Below are 21,272 nucleotides of genomic sequence, written 5' to 3'. Positions count from 1 at the left end.
CTGTCTTACCACAACTTGGTAGAATTTGTAGAAACTTGTAGAAGTTGTGAGGAGTGTTTTCAGAAACTCACATTTTAAAAAACCTGCCTACTTTTATTGCCATTTTTTTTTCAGATAAACTTTTTGATTAATTCAGTTGACAAAAGTTCATCCAAGCATGACTTGTTAAGCTTCACACAATCCACAATGAAGATGAGCAACAGCGTGTGACAAAACTTTAAGCTTATCCAGTTTCTGAACTACTGAGCAAACATACGTTCCAGAACGAGATGAAGTTCTGACCTACAGCATTTGCTGTCAAAAGTTTAGCCAAAATCTTTTCTGTCCACTGGTGAAATGCCAATCATCTTAAAGAACATCACTTTTAAAAATCTGACTACATTTCTTGAATGTAGTAACTATTAATATCATGCTGTTGATTTATGTTTAAAAAAGCAAGTGCAAAAATTATACTACTACATTTTCATAAGTAATGATAAAATATTGATCCTTTTTATTTCTGCTCTGAAATAACAGCTGTGCATTTTTTTTTTCTTTTTAAAAATTAACTTTCTAATTTATATTTGAATAAAAGGTTTTTTTAATTTTTGTTAGAAATTTAGAAGCTTCCCAGTACCCCTTGGAGACATCACTGTAACCAAAGCAATGTTAAAAAGTTTAAGACGTTTAACTGATAACATGCTGAGTTGATGAAGAACCACAATGCAGGCAAAACAGTTTTCCAATAATGATGGTGTATAAATTTTAGTTGAAAGTTGCATTATTTCCTAAATGTGACTGTTGACCAAACTCTTTGCACACAAACAACTGTTCTGCTCTCATAACATAATAGAAACATGTCTTTTGGCTCGGAGTCCACACTAATAATACATTTTTCAACTTCGTTTTTTTAATACCTACATTCACAGGCAAAAGCAAACCACGTATTCATTAGTTTAGATTAGAGAGTGTTTTGCCTGAAATACCTGAAGAATTTGATGCCAAAAAATACATAGAATTCTAATACAACTATTTTCCTAGTATTTATGTGGAAATGATAATAAAAAGCACAGCAAAAACTTAGGTGGAAAGAGACCCTGGACATCACCTAGTCTAACCCCAGCTCAAAGCAGGTCCAACTAGATCGGGTTGTTCAGGGCCTTGTAACAGTCATGTTTTTAGTATCTCCAAGGATGGAAACTTGATCAGAATTTTCCACGTTCCAATTTGTGCCTGTCACCTCTCATTCTACCACAATGCACCTCTGAGAAGAGTCTCACCCTGTCTTTTCTACATCCTCCCATTACCTACTGTAGACAGAAGAAAGACCCCTCCTGATCCTTCTCTTCTGAAGGCTAAAACCCCTTGTTCCCTCAGCCTCATCTCGTATGCCATGTGCTCTAGCCTCAAGCCTTCTTGGCAGCCCTGCACCGGACTTGCTCCAGCATGCTCATGTCTTTCTCGTGCTGGGGAGCCCAAAACTGGTTACGGTACTTGAGATGTAGCCTCACGAGTTCCAAATATAAGGGAGGATTCACTTGCTGACTGAATCAATCTGCTGACTACACTTCTGCTACCGCAGCCCAGGGTGTAGCTGGCCTCCTTTGCTGCAAGGACACGCTGCTGAATCACGTGCAGTTTGTTGTTGAAGAGGTCCTGCCGGTCTTTTTCTGTAAAGCTGTTCTATCTAGACAGCCCCCGGCTGTGTTGTCACGTGTGTTGCACATCCTAGCTGCAGGAATATGCATTTGCTTTCATTTATAAATTTCAAATTCACAAAGTTCCACTCATCCCATTTCTCCAGCCTGTGCAGATCTAGCCTGTGGCAGCTTTGCTTCTACTGGACTACTGGATTTATCAACCCCTAATATTAAATATTTACAAAGACATATACTTCTATAATAAGTAGCCTAAATTAGATCTAACACCCACAGCTGTACAGGAAAACTTTATAACTGCAGTTTTATTTATTTGACCAACGCAGTGGAAATTGTCTCCCTATGACAGAGCACATTTCAGCTCTCTCTTGAATGTTCTTGAAACGAAGGACCTTACAGGTTTATCAGTTAGACTCACTGGATGTTTTTTCAGGGAATGTGAAAAAATTGTATCCTCCTAAGGAAAAGATCAGTTTCCCCATTCATAAAGTATGAATAACATATGCGTCTCCAAGAGATAACTACACTGAAGAAAGAATACAGAAAGCAGGTAAGCTTTCCATGCAATCCAGTAAATTAGATTATATTTTTGCTACCTGTAAAATACAGAAACTTTAATATGTTGCTTAGGACACTCATGCACAAATATCACTCTTTTCAGGAAAATTTGCAAACGGCAAATCACTTTTACTAATTTCAGTGGGAGGCTGAAATTCAGTTGAGAAAAATTCTACTGCCTGACCAATTTGCAAACTATAGGTTCAAAGAAGAAGAGTAGGCTACGCTTGAGCTACATTCCTGAGTTCAATCAGTAAAAAATAACTTAAAAAAAAATAAACCGAACTTGCTCACATAAAACAGTGATAAAAAATGTGAAACAGAAATTTATTTTAAAGTTTTAAGGATTTACTAACAAGTAAGTACAGTTCTTCAATGAAGTCTAAAGGTTGGTTGTTTGTGCGAAGACACAGCTTCCATATATGTCACATGTCTATGCATGCAATCTGTGTTCTTGCTTGTTCAGTCTTTTCATTCTGTGGCACTATTTTGCCTGAATTTTTTCAAAAGAAAACGTGAAAACATGTAGCTGAGTCTTCAAAATGTCTTGGAGATTTTGTTTTCATCTCTGGAAGGGGAAAAAAAAAAAAACACCCTCTCTTTCATCAGCTTCTGTTTTGAGGAACTACATGACGGGGTCACGGGAAACTCATAAATTCGAAATACATTAATATGTGCTTAAAATTACCCGAGACTGAACACCTCAAAGATATGCAGGCAACTAATTGTCCTCCGTACAGACAGGAGTGACAGACTGATGGATCTGGCGCAGAAGCAATAAGCAGCTCAGCCAGAGGGATGGAGCAGTACAGAACACGACTAGGCTCCTCATACAATGCGCGATGAAATTTTAATACTCATCAGGCTGAGTAATGAACTGCTCAGAGCTTGCCAATGTGGAAACACTGTGGCATGGAACAGTTCCCTAAGTTTTGTCCTGCTTCATGGTCTGAGCATTTCATTCAGCTTTATCAGAAGCCACTGATTCCCCCTTTTATTCACAGCCAAGAACTTGTTTCTGAAGAGAAGACACTCAAGTCCTTTTGGTACAATTCCTAGCGAGCATAGTCCCCCTAACCCTCTAAAAAATGACTACCGATCAAAAATACGACAAGGAAAATTTACTTTGGGTATTCTGATGGAACCTAGCTCTGAGATAGGCCGGCACAGAAACGCTGACCGCTATTAAAGCTGTGGTGTTTCCTCGCAAGCCCAAAATCAATTCCTTCGAGGTCAGCAAAGAGTTCCATGGACAAACTGAGCATTTGTGTCCCTTCAATTGAGCAAGACTTGTTGCAATCAGGGCTTTGGATAGAGCAGTCAGCTCTGGCTAATCCAATCTCTTCTGAGCAAACTGACACATCTACAGGCAAACGTAGAGAGATATCATTTTGTATCTCAGAAACTATGAATCCCAGATTCCTTCCCGGCTAGTTAGACCTGCCTCTCACCAGGCTAGCTATGGACCTATACTAGCGTAAAATACAGCAATTCCTGTCATGGATCCAGGCTGCATAATTCTGTGCCGAGTTGCGTTGTGCTGTGCAAATTCACCTCACGCTACTTTCCGGATACCAATTTCTGTGACAAGAAAAAGTTATATAGCAAGTCCTTAAGGACTGAAAGTCGAGCCACGTGGAGCTTCACAGTACAGCTGGATACACAGCGTCTGGGCCACGCATCAAATATGCAGGAGGAGTACAGAAAGCAAAATTAAAGCCAGGAATAACAGCCCTTTAGCATGTTCCTAAAAACTTGGTTTCAAGGGCACAATCTTAAGACATGTAGGAAGACTCCATGAAACTACAGTCCCAAGGAGGTAAAGCCGAGAACAATTTTCCCGGTATCTCCAAAATGAAAGGCACTGTAAGCACTAGTTACGTATATTTGCAGTTGTTTTAAGATGTTAGACGAAGGTATGGCAGAAAACATCACTGTAAGCTGTTTCAGCCTGACTAAAATTGCAAATATGGATAGCTGCTCCATTGTACTAGTTTTAGATACTTGGGTACTAACAGACATAGGTAACAAACGTCAACAAGAAAAATTCCTTTTAGAATTATTTTCAAGTGGCAAAAAAAGAAATAATCTAACTTCCCAATATTAAAATATGCTGATTACAATTAGTCCAGTTTGATTATTCCTTGATAAGGAAAAGCATTTGAATAATAAACTTAGGTGTCATCAGACAACGGTGACATCACTGAAGGATGTATATTCACTTCCACTGGAGACTTACAGGTAGCATTTCACTTTGAATAATGACAGTATTTAAAATAAATGCAATTGATTTAAAGATTGTTTTAAAAAACTCGTTACCAATAAAAGCTTAGTAATAACACCTAAGAGTTCTGATTTTAATTTGTGTTCCGCCAGAAAACCATGATTAAAACAATTAATTATTCAGTAGCTGAATAAAATAAAGAGGGCAAAATCTTCAAATTACCCTGCATCACTAAGAAACTGATTTTTTTAAAGCATTTACTATTTGCCATGAAATTATTCATCACCTTGTTTTAAAGGAGGTAAGTCTAAAAAGCTTAGCTTCACAGGGGGTCACATCTATGAAAAAAATTATTTTTAAGCAAGCCTCTTCTGCCCCCACAGACTCCAAAGTAGTATAAGAAGTTAGACACTTTTTTTCTTAACACGTTATTATTCCACTATATAATTCTTTATCTTCCAGGTCTTTGTCTCACTATACCATGTCAAAAGAACATTCCCAAATCTGATTGAGCACTGGAAACTCATCACAGCAGTCAGACTGGTAGTGAACTTCACTTAATATTTGTGCTAGTTCTACTCACTCCCATAACGATTTAGAATTTTTGTAACTAATAGAAAATTGAAGTTCACTTAACATGCATGGGAGAAACAACAACACAACACAAACAATATTAGATGTTACTGATTTCTTCTTTAAATCACTTGCCAAGTCTAAGAACAACTATCTAATTGTAAGCTTTCAATGTTATTTTCTGGACAACAGTATTTCAAGTATGTCTAAGAAATACTAAAACAGTTTTTAGTTGAAACACTATAGATTTTAAACTCTTACATATAAAATATTTCTAGGGCAAACTACAGATGTCAAAAAGTTGCATGAAGTCTCCTCAGTTATTCTAGGCACTAGTTTATTCCACAGAGAGATAAGTAGTCAAAATTTTAAACTTCTCAAAGAACTGTAGTCTCTTAAGAAACAGCTAAGTGACCTTGATACCACTGATGACTCAAAAGTATAATATAACTTTAGCAACAGGAAAAGAAGTTCACCAAGAAAACATTTCCTTCCAACTGAGAAATTTCCCAACCTCCATGTCATTGGCTGGAATAATCCTAAAATAATAGTATTATTCAAACATAGCTCAGTATTATTCAAACACAGTTCAGATGATAGCTTTTTTGAAATGCAGTCATACCATACTTAAAATTTAAAATGCTGGAGGAGTGCACTTAAGGTGCAAATATAGTACTGTACTGTATTGCCAAATATTACCTACTCTGTGCTTAAATAATTCTAAGTAGTACAGTTTCTCTAATGTTAATATAAATCTGGTTGGTGGGGAAGATTATATAGACTAAAGTAAGATTCTATCTTCGGGAGTTAGTTCTCACTTGATTTATTAAGAATGTTTATATTTAAGTCAACTTCATTTACAGTTTCTGCTGAATTAGTGAAAAAAAGTCTTCTGACTTCTGCCATTTTAATTGAACCGTTACATTCAATATTTTTGTTGCATCTTTGGCATTATACTGAATAATTATTTCCCACTTGTCATGGAAAACAATCACTTATTTGATTGAAGTGTAGCCTGAAGTGCTTAAACTGAGGAAGAGTTTCTTCTGGTAGTGATAGGTATTTTTTGTAGCTTTTCTACTAGGATGACACAAAACTTGGCACTAAACTTGGAATACCATACTTAAGTATTCAAAATATATCACACGTAATACTTCCACCGATAAAAACAAAAGATATACCTATGCAACTTTTTTTTTATCCTTTAAACTCAAGTCCTATCACCTGTCATTTATTAGGTTCACCTGAGAGAACAAATAAACTAGTATCAAGGAGCTCAAAACTACAAAATCTTTACTCACACCAAACTGACCAAAAGATCAGCTTCATTTTCTTACAGTTTCTTAAACAATCTTGCCGTCATCCAAACAACATACCAGAACAATTTCTTATATTGAAGAAAGCCAATGTTTAAAAAACAGAGAGTGAGTCATATCTTATCATTACATTTTGGTGTCAGGTCAGCAGCTTTAAGTAATCTCTAAAGCTTTTAATACCTTGAATGATGAAATTATGATAAAACAGGTTCACAAAACTTATCAATACATCTCTGCAAATATGAAGCTAAAAAGCTCTGGCTGAACATTACAGCTGTATTGGTAGCAGAAACAGGAGTTTTGCTATTAATCCATTCAGACTACAGCAAATCACTGAATTCCAAATGTGACTACTGTTTTGTCACTGGACAAATCAGATACCAAACTGCATGAAATTAAGCCTCTTTTTGAAAATTTGTATTTTGATCTGCTTTTTAAAAGCTCTACTAAAATCTCACGCTCCCTAGCATATAATTTTTTTACAAGAGCATCATCAATCTTGTTCTCAGTGGTAATTCGTAACAGCAACAAAATGCATTACAGTACAAAGAAATTAACAATTCGTACATTACCTAATGCTGCTCATGCTTCCAGTTTCTGATCCAAGCTTACATCTCTCCAGCTGGCTAGCTACAATTTGACGCTCAGCCTCAAGTTCTCGAGTCAGTCGCTCAAACTGCAGTTCCTGAAAAAATAAATGAAACCATTTGGTTTGACTTCTCTTGAGATTAAGAAGGAATTTCAGTACATAAAATTATAACTTGTGCAAGAACTGTTAATATAATACCTTATAGGAAAGCTTTTTTTTTTTTCTTTTTAAACACATTTGCAGTCCAAATTTTTGTGGCAACACCTACTCATTCCTTCATTCACTCTAATGATATATGTCGTAGAATGAGCTGGTTTATCAGGAATGGAATTTCCAAATACATTAAACAACTTAGGCCTTCGCCAGAATCATTCATAGTTCATGCACACCCCTTAGCAGCACACAAATGTGTTCTTAAAAAGCTGATCTAAGTATGGCCACAAATGAGAATCTGTGTTACTTAAAAAAAGATGCAAAGTTCTGCAGATAATCATGGGTTGACAAAAGCTTTTGTACTCAAAAAGACAACCATCACAGTACACACTAGTGAAATAAACTAAATTGGAGGTATGTTGTTATGTACTGAATGCAGTTTAATTTCTGCATTTAATGATGTGCAGAAGGGAAACTCAAGTAGTTTTGGACAAAAGCCATGTTAAAAATCCTACCATTAATTGAATGTATTTCCTTTTGTTCTGTACAGGAAGCCGAACCAGCCCCATCAGATAAGATTTATCCACAGAGCTTATAAATGTACTTCTAAAGAGTTTTTGTTTTTATACACAAGAGATTATTTAATTAAAAGAAAAAAAAAAAGATGCAAAACCGATAGAAGTAAAATCCCCACTATTCCTTAAAAACCTCCATTTCCCACATATGGTAGCAGTAGTTCTATCAACTACTAAATCGAAACACTTTTAGGGAATGATGTTTGTTGTAAGTTTGCCAAATGTTGCTGCCCTTTCATTTTGGTCAGTTACATTGAGTCATTTTCACAAGTTAATAGAAAAGCTCTCTCGCCCCTTTTCTTTGGGTTTGTTGAAGGCTGAAGGAGAAATATTTTGAGAATCCACTTGTTAAATTATTCCTGTATCGACACAAATGCACCCTCTTCCATCTCTTTCTCCCACTTCCCTTTCAAAAAAAGACCTCCCCATAATGCAGAGGTATGGGAGAGAGTCCCTTGAGTAACTCCCCAGCAATGCCTTGCCTTACAGAAAAACAGTACTGGAAATTACTTGGGTTGAGACTTATGTCCACCAAGTACAACTGAAGAACTCAGTATTTGAGAGAAAGGAAGAAATGGCAGGAGTAGAAAGAAGAATTCAAAAGCGTTTGTCCTATCTGCTACCTAAAACTTCTGACCAAGAAGCCAAGGGCAAATGGAGGCATTAAACTTTTAGATCTCTGAAATGAGGCAAACCATAACCACAGTGGAAGGCAGCTGGTGGTTGTTCTACCTAATTCACCTGGATCATTCCCCTTTGTTTCTCTCATTACTTGCATGGAATACCTTCTGTCCTGCACTACGAGTACGGGGCGCGAAGTCCAAGCAGGTTAAGTACAGCACAAGATAGCCGGTGTACACTTCAGTAGGCACTGACTATTTGACAAAGCCTACCTAATTCTGTATTCGTTATTCCAAGCAAGACTATCCGGAGCACAGGAATACCACCAAGAGTCAGACTGATGTAAAGCACAAAACATCACTGCTCACTGAATGTTAATATTGCATTAGTAATCATAGTTAATGATATTCTCTGCACGTTTTTGTAGCACTCAGAAATGTCTTTTTCACTGTTGTTTGTAGATAGGACTATTAAAAATCACCTAATAATAATCACTTATTTCAGATATGCCTACTTCACAGAGCATTCGTCTCTCACCTAGCAGAATCAATTGTCTGAAAAGCTGAAGAGACCGTTGATCAACTTTCCAAGAGTTATTATTCAGATCCTGGCCTTGTTTGCATAAAATAATGCCCTTACTGCAGAAAGGACTGTAACAGAAATATTACTAAAGTTTTGAAGAACGTAAAATCAAAGTGGTGTAGTATTTGCTACGCTAGCATGCTTGAACACTCCTGAACACTCCTGCTTATGATTCTAGTCTCCAAAATATACTTTTCTTCTCTTGACTCTGTCATTTGTCTTTCTTTCCTACTTCTTTCTGTTCTCTTCTGCATTGCATCTTTCTTTCATTTCCTAGCACACTTCATGACTCACCCTCCACTAATCTCTTTCAGTCCTACAATACAAATTGCTACTCTAGCAAATGCCCTAAAATGATCAGTTTAAGCAGCCCCTCTCTCTCTGTGTCTCTCTCAATAATTGGTCCCTTATTGAGGAAACTCTGCCCTTTCTTAAGATGTAGAAATTAATGTCTCCTGGTTTCACTGCCCACGTTATTTAAGTCCTGCCCTGTAGAGATGACTGGAAAAGGACAGTTGTGGGACTGTTCCTCCTCAAGTTGGAAGCAGAGATGTGCTGGATCACTGAAGAAAAAAAATAATCTTGTGTTTTTAATGCATGAAAATGGCTACAATAGGTGAACAGTAACGTCATTACTAGCTTGACTTAATTCCTGCTATTTCTCACTTGATTGTCTTCTGTCAGGTGTCATCAGAAGTTAGGGATGGAAGGAAGGAGATGAAAGGTCAGGAGGTGGGATATGTGAAAGGGCAGAGCCAAACAATTATTACCTCAGAATTATCCTCTACGCTAAATTTACCAAACAACTGTGTTAGGTATTCTCTTGTGTGATGGCAAAGGTGCTGGTCCACAGGGTTGCCTTGTGAATGAAAGAAGAAAAGCAGAATTCAAGTAGAGAGACTATCCCTCTGTATCAAGAATCCCTGGCAGAAAACAAATTAATAAGCTTCCTTCTCTTTGTTAGGGAAGCAGCAAGAGTGACTAATATTTGAATAAATCCATATGTTTAGATTTCAAGCAGCTGTCACAGGGCAAGAAGACAGAAACTAGAAATAGTATTTGCTCACATTTTATAAAAATAACTACTGAACCGGACTCCATCATTTGTCTTATTTGTTCTGTTTACAGTCATTTTCACCAGTTCATGCCATGTTGTGTGATCTTCACAGCCTTCTATTATTTATACGAATCAAGCTAATCAGAACATCAAAATTAAAACCAAATTCTGACCCACTGATTATGCAAATCTTGTCAAGACAATTGCAGAATGAAGAACAGCAGAAAATACATTGAAACATCAAGCTTAATTTAAGTAAAGCCACGTCAAGTGCAGCTTCATGGGCTGTGCTACAAAGGGCGATGATGCCAAAGCAAACGCACATGCAAAGGCACTGCAAAGCTGAAGTGACGAATCTGGTAGTCCTCAGCACTTAGCACCAGACAGGGTGCGGGAGGGGGAAGCCAACAGAAAGGTTAGAAATAACAATGAGAGCCATCCAGAGAAATCACCCAAGAGAGCAGCTTGGAAAGGGAGGAACTTCCTCATAACTTTATCAAATTGTTTTGACATGATAAAAAGAGTATGTATCTGCCAGGGTCTGAAGCCATTTATATTTAAAAGTGGTATTTGTTCACTACCTTGAGTTCTTTTGTAAAAAATATTCATTATTCCATAGAAGGCAATTGGACATACTTGCCTTTTCAGTACGAGATTTATATTTTATCTACCCTCTGCAGACACCAAAACTTCAAGCATTAAATAAGACTTGAGTAAGGTCATACATTTCACAGTGGTCCAGGAACTGAATAAGCCTGATTGATAGAAATCTTCACAGCTTTCGGACAGGTTATGAACTCTTGAGCTCAGGGCACACCAAGTAAGAGGCTATTTGGTTATTTTTATGCTTTGTATCTGCTGCGTGGTCTGTACTGACCCGTTTGAATGTTGGGAGGGGTAAACCAGATCAAAAGAAATTTGGCTGATATTCAGAGCTGATCTCTGTCCTTTACAATCTTAAAGTTATGCTTCAGTCCTTTCATAGACAGATGTGTATTGATGCTGAGCAAAAGACACAGCAAAATCAGCAGAGATAGTAAAAAGCAGCTGATACAAAAAAAGGATCTATCTAAATTTAGGCTGAATAGCCTTGCAGATTTATTGAATTCACATGAATCTTAAGGTCATAATATTAAAAGAGGAAAAGTGTTTAGCTTTTGACTGTAAATATGCTATACAAAGAGAAATTGGTGCACTGGCGATCATTTGAATCTTCAAATACAGACAAATAACAGCACTGAGCTAAGGCTGGGAATCCCTGGTGAGATGAATGGAGAAAGCCTGATTACAGCTATACAAACAAACAAATCATCTCCTGGACTGTAGTCTTTCATAGGAGCATCCCAAAAGTATATAGGCTGTAGAAATGTACAACATTGGCTCTATCTTGTTGTAACCTACTAAACAAGTACTACTTGTGACATTAATTAAGGTATGTGTATATTGCTATGCATATCCTGTGGCATCATGCATAATTCCATATACTGCACATCTGTAAACCCCAAGTAAATGCCGTTACTTAGACAACACACCATTCTTAACCTATCGTACCGGACACACATGAGCAGCTAAAATTGGGGCACATACTTCCTGAGGAAAACAGCAAAATCTAGGGAAGTTTAACTTGGTGGAAATCTAGGGACAGCATCAGACACAAACCAGACCCGACAGCCCATTCTGTATCTGGAAGAAAAACATTCTTGATGTTTTCAAACAGGATAAAAACCATCACTAGCAATGTCGTTGCAAGATTAAAAAATCCAAACAACCAACTATTAATAGCTATGACTGCACCTATACACAACTGCAAATTTCCAGGTAACACCAACCCGAAGGAAGCAATTCATACACTGGAGAGCAAGACTACCATTCAGAGGAATCTTGACAAGTTGGAGGAACAGGCCAATGATACTGTCATAAAGTTCAAGAAAGAAAAATGAAAAGTCCCGCACGGAGGATGGAATCCCATGTAACAGTACAGCATCTCCACGGAAAGGACCAAGGGGTCCGGTAGACAACAAGTTGTGACTCAGCAGTGCATTCCTGTAGTGACGACGGCCAACCACTTATTTCACTGCACTAGCAAGAGAATCACTAGCAGAACAAGTAAGTAATTATTCCCTTTCCTTTGGTACTCCTGGCACTGCCATCTTGAGTACACTGCCTGGTTTGGGCCCACCAGGACAAGGGACATGACAAGATTTTGAAGCAAGATCATCAGAGGACCACCAAGACGGTCCAAAGATTGAAGCACACTTTGTATGAGAAGAAGCTGAAGGAATTTGGTTTGTTTAGCATGAAGAAGAAAAGGTATAAGAAGGACCTAATTGCAGACTTTTACTTCTTAATAGAGGATTACAGTGAAGACATCACCAGGCTCCTGACAGAAGTACACAGCAAATGGACAAAGGCAACACTCACAAGTTGCAATGAGGTAAATTCTGACTGGATATAAGGAAAAAAAACTCATCAGCAAATAAACAAAATCCCCAAAACCAAACAACACAGCAAGGGTGGTTAAACACTAGAACAGGTTGCCCAGGTAGGTTGTAGAATCTCCATTCTCGGAGATTTTGAAAGTCTAACATTGAAGATAGACCTGCTTAGAGTAGACCTCCAGAGGTCTCTCTCAACCTAGTTTTTCCGTGATCCTAGAACTGATGAGTTCTGGAAATTTTTCCAAGGCTTTATGCCAATGCCAATCTGTATTACAGATCAGACGCTATCAGACTCTCTGATCATCATCATGCTTACATAAAGACACATTAGACTTGATCTAAGTGCTAGTATTTTATCAGCCTGAACCAGTATTTCTCTAGCTCATTCTGTCACCTGCTCTGAGGGTTTTAGCAATCCCATGCTTCTTTACAAGAGATAAGCATGGCATCTGGGCTACTCTGCATATGGATTACTTATGGGCTAAAGAACTAGTTTGGTTTATTATGGTGTTTAAAATAAACTATTCCTTCTTTTTTCATGTAAGATTACTTCAAAGAAGTCCCTTTCAAGCCTTTAAAAACTTTTATAGAAATCAGACCGTATTTTATTTTCTATTTTTAGGACCCTGATACAAATGAGGTCACAATTGCATTCAGCTGCATGTTTCAGCGCTCCAAGCACACCGCCCTGTTCCTCTGTGAGTTGCAGACAAACCTTGCTCTCTGAAGGCACGCTGCCCAATTGCCTGGACTTCTGTTCCTAGGGAAATTGTATTATTTCTTCTCCAACACAATCACCAAAGTTATTCAAATTATCTCCATTTTTCTGTTTCAAATTGCCTGGTCCTTTTTTATCCCATTTTTTCTTCTCTCTGTTTTGTATTCAGCTTTAGTCTTTTAGCTCACTGCTTTCTTCTCCTTCTCACTAGTTTTTGCATCCCTTGCCAACACTCCCAATGGTTTATCACCCACCATGATTGCTGTGCTATTCTACTTCCTCCCATGCAAACTACTTCAGTCTCCAAAGTAATAAAGTGTAAGTAAAAGCCTTGGAGTGTTAGGATAGGATTAGAACTACTAAGAGCTTTCTAATCTCATACCTTTGCTTCTCCTCCTTCAGCAGCAATTTAAGGAGATAAATTGACTTTCTAACTCAATAGCTTTGACTTGCTTTAGGGCTTACTGTTATTAATTGTAAAGCTCAATGTGGGAGCAAAACAAAACCTCAGAGATGGTGGATCTTCTCCAAGGAAAGTGAGAGTGAGAGAGCTGGAGTTCAGTAACAGACCCTGACTCTTCAGTGTCACGATGGCCTGAGCTTGTAACTCTCATTTGCTTCTTACAAAGATTTACCACGCCTAAGTGGAAAAGAAATGAGTAATTCTATTTATGATAGCAGTAGTTGGAGCCTTACTTTGCATGGTCAGCAAATCTAATGTATCAGACAGAACTGTGAACTGATGCCTTTTACCTTGATTTTCCAATACATATCTGTAGGGTCATTTTGTTCTGAAAATAGCAAAGCACAATCCTGTTGCAGCTGGAAGATGCTTTATTATGATGTAAAAATTATTTGTATGGTTTAAAGACATGTGAAAAGCTAAGAAAGTGAAACAATGTGGTTTCAAAAAGTGAAACTTCTAAAAATGTTCTAGACATTGAAGTACTAAGAAAACCTTTTTTGGTTCCGACAACATACTCAGCTTCTGTTCTCCCTTTCTGCTCCAATCTGATCTGTGCTCTGATGGGCATCATGCTAAGATGCTAGCAAGAGCTACAGAGGTGTCAGTACACCCCAATATACGTGGATACCAATAACACACAACACTTTTTGTGCAGTCTATCTACATGTTTAGAGATCTGAAGTCTTCTCCAGTGTTCTCCCTTCCAGAGTTTTGAAGATACACGTCATTCTAGGCATCACGTACAGATGGAGAGCCAGCATTATAAATCATTAGCTTTCCACTTGTCCAGAATGGTCTAAGAGGTCTGAGACATCTAGTCCCTTCCTCTTCTCCTGCTTCCACTGGAGAAATTATTCCGATGAACAATTTTCCCTTTTGATTTTCCTTGCCTTGTAAGAGACTGATTTCTCAGTCCGTACGTGGACTATTAGTGCAGCATATCCAAGAACAGACTCCATAATTTGCAATTATCCTTGAATCTCTGAATTAATTAGGATACTAGATCTGAATATTGCCATGAGTAGCTATTAAAGAGCTAGTCATTAGCATGTTAGTAAGGGATTCAAAAGTTATGTCACTAAGCAAAATGGGCTTTTCTTTTTTTTTCTTCTTAGGGCAAGCTACTGCATGCAAATTAATAACCACAGGATTTTGTTTTTTCTTTTCTTACAACTAACAACATAGAAGCTTGATTTTCTGCATACTTGCAAAATTCAGTTTGCTACATTTACTGAATGTGGATGGACTTTCAAGTAAATAGAGGATTAAAATGAAACTGTAAGGAAATTTGGCAGAAATACAGGGATGTTTGTAAACAAAAAATTCTAGCAGACAGTATGTGGATTAGTCATATAATTCACTTATTTCTACTATTAAGTACTACTGGAAAAAACCAGCCTTTCAAATATCACAGGCTAAAAAGTGGAATTCAAAGACTGCAAACCCTCAAGATTTGCACGTTTTCTCTCAAAGATAATTCTGTGGCAGCAGCAGTTAACTTTGATAGCTCCAACTATGCTTTTGAATCTTTCCTCTTTTATTACATCTTTTATTACAAAGAAGAGAACTAGTAAAATAATTAGGCAATTCATTCCTTTTCTGACTACCCTGCAGAAATACCTCAGATTAAGGAAATTCCCAACTGATTCATATTGTTCCTTACGGAAGAAAAAAGCAATTAGTAATGAAAATGTTAGTTTTAAGAAGTATCATTACGATCTTATTCTCCTAATTTCTGGTATGAATAGCTCATCTTTTGAACAAACTAAAACGGTTTTTATAATGAAGTTACAGTCTAAAAATTACCTGTTTGAAAACAAATAGGTAAGGAACACACAGTTCAGGATAACATTAGTAGTATGGACGAAGACAGGGAAAGAGCTTAGAATCCAATTAAATAAACAATCTAATTGAATAAAAAGAACTTGTATGGGTTGACACACTATGGAGTTGGCAGTTCTGGCTGTCCATCAAGACAGAGGCACATTTTGAAAGAAGGGTACAAAATGTGATAGTTCTGGGAATCTTCAACTACCCCTGTAGTTTGTACAGTAAAAAAAAAAAAAAAAAGTAACAGAAAGACATGGCACATGGACAGCTGCTTAGGATGCCCACAAGAAAAGATATAATTCTTGACTTGGTCTCAAATAATGCACAAAAGATGTTTTGACATCTTGCAGCTGAGAAGCCACTCTCTAAATGATCATTCTGTGCTCATATCCAACATCCCTACAGAAGGTAGAAAATCTGCCAGTTATGAGCCAAATAAAAAGAGAAAATATGTAACAGAAAGAAATCAAAAAGTTTGTTTAAAGATAAGAGTTAAGTCCTCATAGGCAGCATGGAAAACACTCCACATCCCCATTCTGGAAGCACAGGACCAACGCAATGTGTCAAGAAAAGCTTAAGACATAACAAAAGAAGTTAGCACAACTAAACAGGAGGACAAAGGAAGTCCTGAGAAACAAAAACGCTCTTCCTGAACGCTGAAATCATCTTCAAATGAAGAAAATAAAGGAGTACAAACACTGACAGGTTAAATATAAAAAACACAAGACAGCACAATATGGTCCTAAGGGACAAACAGCCAAAAGCATCAAAGCTAACAACAAATCCTTCCTCAAATGCATCAGGAGCAAGAATCCGCCTGGAGAGCATGTAGAGCCACTGGGTGATCAGGATATAAAAGGGTTCATTGAACAGAAACTAAATGAATCCTTCAGAACAGGTTTTGCTATTTCATGGGAAATTCCCATGCTGAGAACTCACTGAGGGAGTCTTATCAGAGGATCTGCCTGAAATTGAAGTGACTGTGGAACAGGTCGTGAAACAAATTGACAAAACAAACAGTAACAAATTGGAAGATCAAATGGTATTCGCTCAAGAATTATGAAGGAACTAGAAAATACATAGCTTAAAACAGATGTAGTACCCGGCAACTGAAAGACATCTAATGCCATGCCAACTTCCAGAGAGGTCTATAAGACTACAGAGCAGCAAGCCAGACAGTCATATCAGGCAAATTAGTGGAGACTATAACACAGAACAGAATTAGTGGACACCAATATAAACATGAACTACTTATCCAGGAAGTGTCTGTATGGATAAGTACTTTCTTAAATAGGAGGACTAGAAATAAGTGGTAAATTCTCACAGTTGAAGAAGTCCACATGTGAAGTTCTGGTTCTGTGGTCCACACTGTTCAATACATACATAAATGGACTTAAGATAAGGAGAGAACAACAGGGTGACCAAGTTTGGCAATAATACAAAATTATGTGGGACTAAAGCTGAAGAGCAACAACAGAGAATTTCAGAAGGATGTTTTCACAGCCTGAAAAAGCAAGACAAAATGGGAGATGAAATTCCCTGTAGATCAGTAGAAGGTGATCCTCCTGGAGCAAAACTGATCCTAACTTCACATGCCCTCCAGCTGCCTGGAAATGCTTCCATGAGTTGCACAGAAACATAGATAGAGCTGACTGGCCTGCAGTTTCCTGAATCTGCCTTTCTGCCCTTTTTGTAGATAACTGTAGTATTTGTTCTTTTCCAGATACACGGGATTTCCCCTTACTTCCAAGACCCCTCAAAGATGTTAGGGAGTAGTTTTGTGATGATGTCAGCCAACTCTCTCAGCACCCTCAGTTACGCCCTGTCAGGTCACACAGGAGTTGTACCTGTCCAGTTTGTAAAGATGGTCCCTCACTTGACCCTCCTCTACCATCACTGGTTTGTCATCTCCTTCATCATTGCTACCTGACAACGTTTTGGGGTCTGACATGACCTGTGAAGATAGGCTGAGTACCTCAGCCTTTTCTGTGCCATTTTTTATTAATTTGATGGCCGTTTTCAGCAGCAGACTTACATCTTTCTTGTACTTCTGCTTCCTACTAACATACCTGCAAAAACTTTTATGTTACTCTCGTTATCTTTTGCTAGTTTGAGCTCCAGCTGAGCTATTGCCTTCCTAATTGCACCTCTGCACACTGAAGCAGTATTTCCATATTCCTCTTTGGGAGTTTGCCCCCTTTTGCACTGTTCAAGTGCTTCTTTTTTCATTTGAGCTCTCTTAGTAGTTTGGTGGTTTTCCAGATGATTTTTTACGCCTGCTCCTTTACCTGCTTAGGAGGCTAGACTGTTCACGTGTTTCAAGAAGAAGCTGTACTGGGAAATACCCCCAAATTCCTGAGCTTCTTTGCCCTACATGACAGAGCGTTGTTGGATCCCTCCCAACAGCTCCCTGAGTTGAAATCTGCTCTTCTGAAGTCCAGGTCTTTAATCACTTGTCCTCCTCAAGCCCCTTGGCCTCTACACTCTTACAGTTGCTGCAGCCAGCGCTGCTGTTGACATTCATATTTTCAAACGTGTCTTTATTAGTAAGCATTTAGTCCAGAAGAGGACCGTTCCTAGCTGTCCCATGCATAGACTGCGCTAGGAAGCTGTCCTCAACGCACGTCCCAGATTGCTTGTGCACCACTGCGTTGCTTTCCCAGTAAATATCAGGATGATTAAATTCCCTTTTGAGAACCAGGGCCTGCAGGCCCAACACTTCTTGGAGGTGACTGAAGGCGGCTTCATCCAGCTCCTCCTCCTGATCCACGTCTGCCACAGACACCATGAGGTCTCTCTCGGTGGCTCCAATTTTGACCCAAAAGCACTCTACAGACCACAGCTGGCCTCTGTTTATCAAAACTGTCATTTTACAGCTCTTTCCGTGTCTAAAATGATGTGGCAGAACTGAAAAGACAGAAAGAAAGGCTACAAGGATGATCAAAGGTATGAAATGGATTCTGTACAAGGAACAATGAAGTTTGGAATCTTCAGTCTGGAAAAGATACAGCTTAGGGAGGACATGGTAGAGGTCTACAAAATGGCATATATGGCATATTCACTAGTTCTTCTGAAACAAGAAGCAGGATACATCAAATGAAGAAAATAAGAGCCAGACCTGAAAACAGATGAAAGAAGATGATTCTTTGTGTAACAGGCATGCTTTTGATGGTTACTAAGCACATCATAACTTCACTGGGTTGTGGAAATCTGAGAACAGGTGACTTTTGAGTATTAGGGGACAGTATCATTTATTCTTGCCCTGTTCTTACTCTTCCTTCAGCATATACTTATGGTCATTGGTGGAGACAAGTTGTCTGACCAACAATGGCCATTCCCATTGGCAAAACATATTTATTGCCACAAAACAAAGAACAGTAAACATAATGATCAGGTTTTTTATATAAAAACAGATTTTCATCCATAAAATATCCAGAGTGGGAATCTGGGCCATTCTTCCAATAAAACACAAAATAGTTTTGCTGTTGAGTCTTCAAATAAACAAAGAGATTCCCAGTTTATTCTAAGTAAAACAGTGAATGGAACAAAAGAATTAAATATACTGGACTGGATTTGTGGTTATGGCTGTGGGAGATCAAACATACAAATCAATGCTTGCTGCACCACAGAATGACCAAGTTTCAGTAAAATAACAGTGCTGCTTCCACAATTACAGGGCAGATTTCAATTCCAAGACTAGTCAACTGACACCAAAACGTTGTTCAGGAAATTGTCAGCAGATGAAAATGGACAGAAGCATCTCTATAGGGATGTTTCTTACAGCAGGGATATCAGAATTACTGCTTTGCTACAATTATAAAATGAGAGCCATAGGAATCATTGTTATTTTTACTGGGGGGTGGGGTAAAAATAATAAATGAATCCACTTGTTCCATAACTGCCATCAGGACATTTCATTGACACTACTGTGGAAGTCATCTGCTATTTAAGTGTTTACTACAGAAAAAACACAGCAATCAAAACTGTATCTACCCTTGCGGGATGAACGCAGGAACCTTCTGACAGCCTTGTCAGCCCCAACGATTCTGTCTGAGACCTGGCACATACAGTGCACATCGCTAAAGCCCCATGGCCTGAGCACAAAACAAGCAGGTAGGAGCTCTAGCTCCCTTCTCAGAACAGACCAGTCTGCGATATGGTAGTATCAAAAAGGAAAGGCAAAGTAAATAAAAACAAGGCAAAGCATACTGAATTTTAAACTTGGCGCTTTTAGCTAATTTAATGGCAAAAAAGGGGGTTTGAACTAATTTCCGAGCATGGTCTGAGAGCTGTCATTTAGAGTCATACCTTTTCTCCCCCTTGCCCCTATCTTAAATCTGCCATCTCTCCCCGCAGCGGGAACTTGGACTGGGTGAAACGCAGGCTCCCTCCTCCCCACATCTGGCAGCAGCTGAATGCCACACACATTCCCTCTTCCTTGACTGCAGGGACTGTTTCCATGGCAGCGCCAGGAAAACCATTCTGAACTGGTCACGGAAGGAGGTGAGGAGAACCACTGAACCGCCGGTCCCAGCAAAGCTCCCTCTCACCTCCCTGGACAAGACACTCCGAGATACCACGGGCAGGAGCGAAGCTGATGGTGCAGCCTGTGATGAACCAAAGGCACAGGCAGCAGCATGCAGCATGGAAACCTCCCTTCGTGTCTGATGAGAGCTGCTGTGGTTCAAATACACGATACCGCAGTTTGGGTGCCCAGTCGTGCAGGTAAGTGGAAGGAGATCTGGGATGGCTGGCAAGCACTTGGCTTTCCTCCCCTCCCAGGTCCTCCATGAACATGTTGCCCGCGATTCTCTAGCGGATGTATTTCTGGCTGCTCCCTGGTTAAGGGGAAGTAGAGATGTGCATTTGCCATGAATTGAAACAGCATGAGGGGACCTCACTTTTACTTTACAAATAACCAACACCAAACCTGTGGTACCAACATCTTAACTGGATTTTTCAGCATCTCAGGACTGTGTATGCGTTGGGATTATTTTGTCAAAGCCATATGATTTGCCCAGCTGAATGTCTCAGAGACAGAAATGAGATGAAACGTGACACTTGCGAATGATCTTGGCTAGCTTGAAAGAATAAGAATCTGAAATTGCAGTCTATGCTTGCACAACACATCAAAGACGTGTGATTACTGTGGCCACTTCCAAACCTCATCCTGCTCACAAGCCATGATGCAACGTATCAGCACCACACACAGACTCAAACCATGCATAGCAGGTATCTTTACAGGATCACAGAAGGGTTGAGGTTGGAAGGGACCTCTGGAGGTCATCTGGTTCAACCTCCCAGCTCAAGCAGGACCACCTACAGCCAGCTGTCCAGGACTATGTCCAGGCAGCTTTTGAATATCTCCAAGGAGGGAGATTTCACAATCTCTGTGGGCAGCCTGTGCCAGTGCTCGGTCACCCTCACACTGAAAAAGTGTTTCCTGATGTTCAGACAGAGCCTCCGGTGATTCAGTTTGTGCCCATTGCCTCTGGTCCTGTCACTGGGCACCACTGAAAAGAGCCTGTCTCCATCTTCTTTGCACCCTCCCTTCGGGTATTTACACATGTTGATGAGATCCTCCACTCAGCCTTCTCTTTTCCAGGCTGAACAGTCCCAGCTCTCTCAGTCTTTCCTCATAGGAGAGAAGCTCCAGTCCCTTCATCATCTTCAGGGCCCTTTGCTGGACACCCTCCAATATGTCCATATCTGTCTTGAACTGAGGAGCCCAGAACTGGACCAAGTGCTCCAGGTGTGGACTCACCAGTGCTGAGCACAAAAGAAGGATCAACTCCCTCAACCTGCTGGTAACGCTGCTCCTAAGGCAGCCCAGGATACTGACGGCCACCTCTGCCACAAGGGCACATTTCTGGCTCATGTTCAACTTGGTGTCCGCCAGGACCCCCATGTCCTTTTCTGCAAAGCTGCTCGCCAG

At 39.2% G+C, this 21,272-nt stretch overlaps 1 protein-coding gene across 4 annotated transcripts in view; it reads right to left on the bottom strand.

Moving 5' to 3' along the window:
• CTNND2 (catenin delta 2) overlaps positions 1-21,272 on the bottom strand; it is a 680,238-nt gene that overhangs the window by 415,970 nt on the left and 242,996 nt on the right. For all 4 annotated transcript variants that reach the window (XM_063326147.1, XM_063326148.1, XM_063326150.1 and 1 more), the window contains one exon: positions 6,881-6,993. In XM_063326147.1, the coding sequence (XP_063182217.1) occupies positions 6,881-6,993 (113 nt within the window). The remainder of the gene's footprint in view (positions 1-6,880; positions 6,994-21,272) is intronic.

Source organism: Chroicocephalus ridibundus, chromosome 2 (assembly GCF_963924245.1).
Source record: "Chroicocephalus ridibundus chromosome 2, bChrRid1.1, whole genome shotgun sequence".
NCBI lineage: Eukaryota > Metazoa > Chordata > Aves > Charadriiformes > Laridae > Chroicocephalus > Chroicocephalus ridibundus.
Note: the sequence above shows the minus strand (reverse complement) of the source record. Positions and strands in the feature narration are given on the sequence as shown.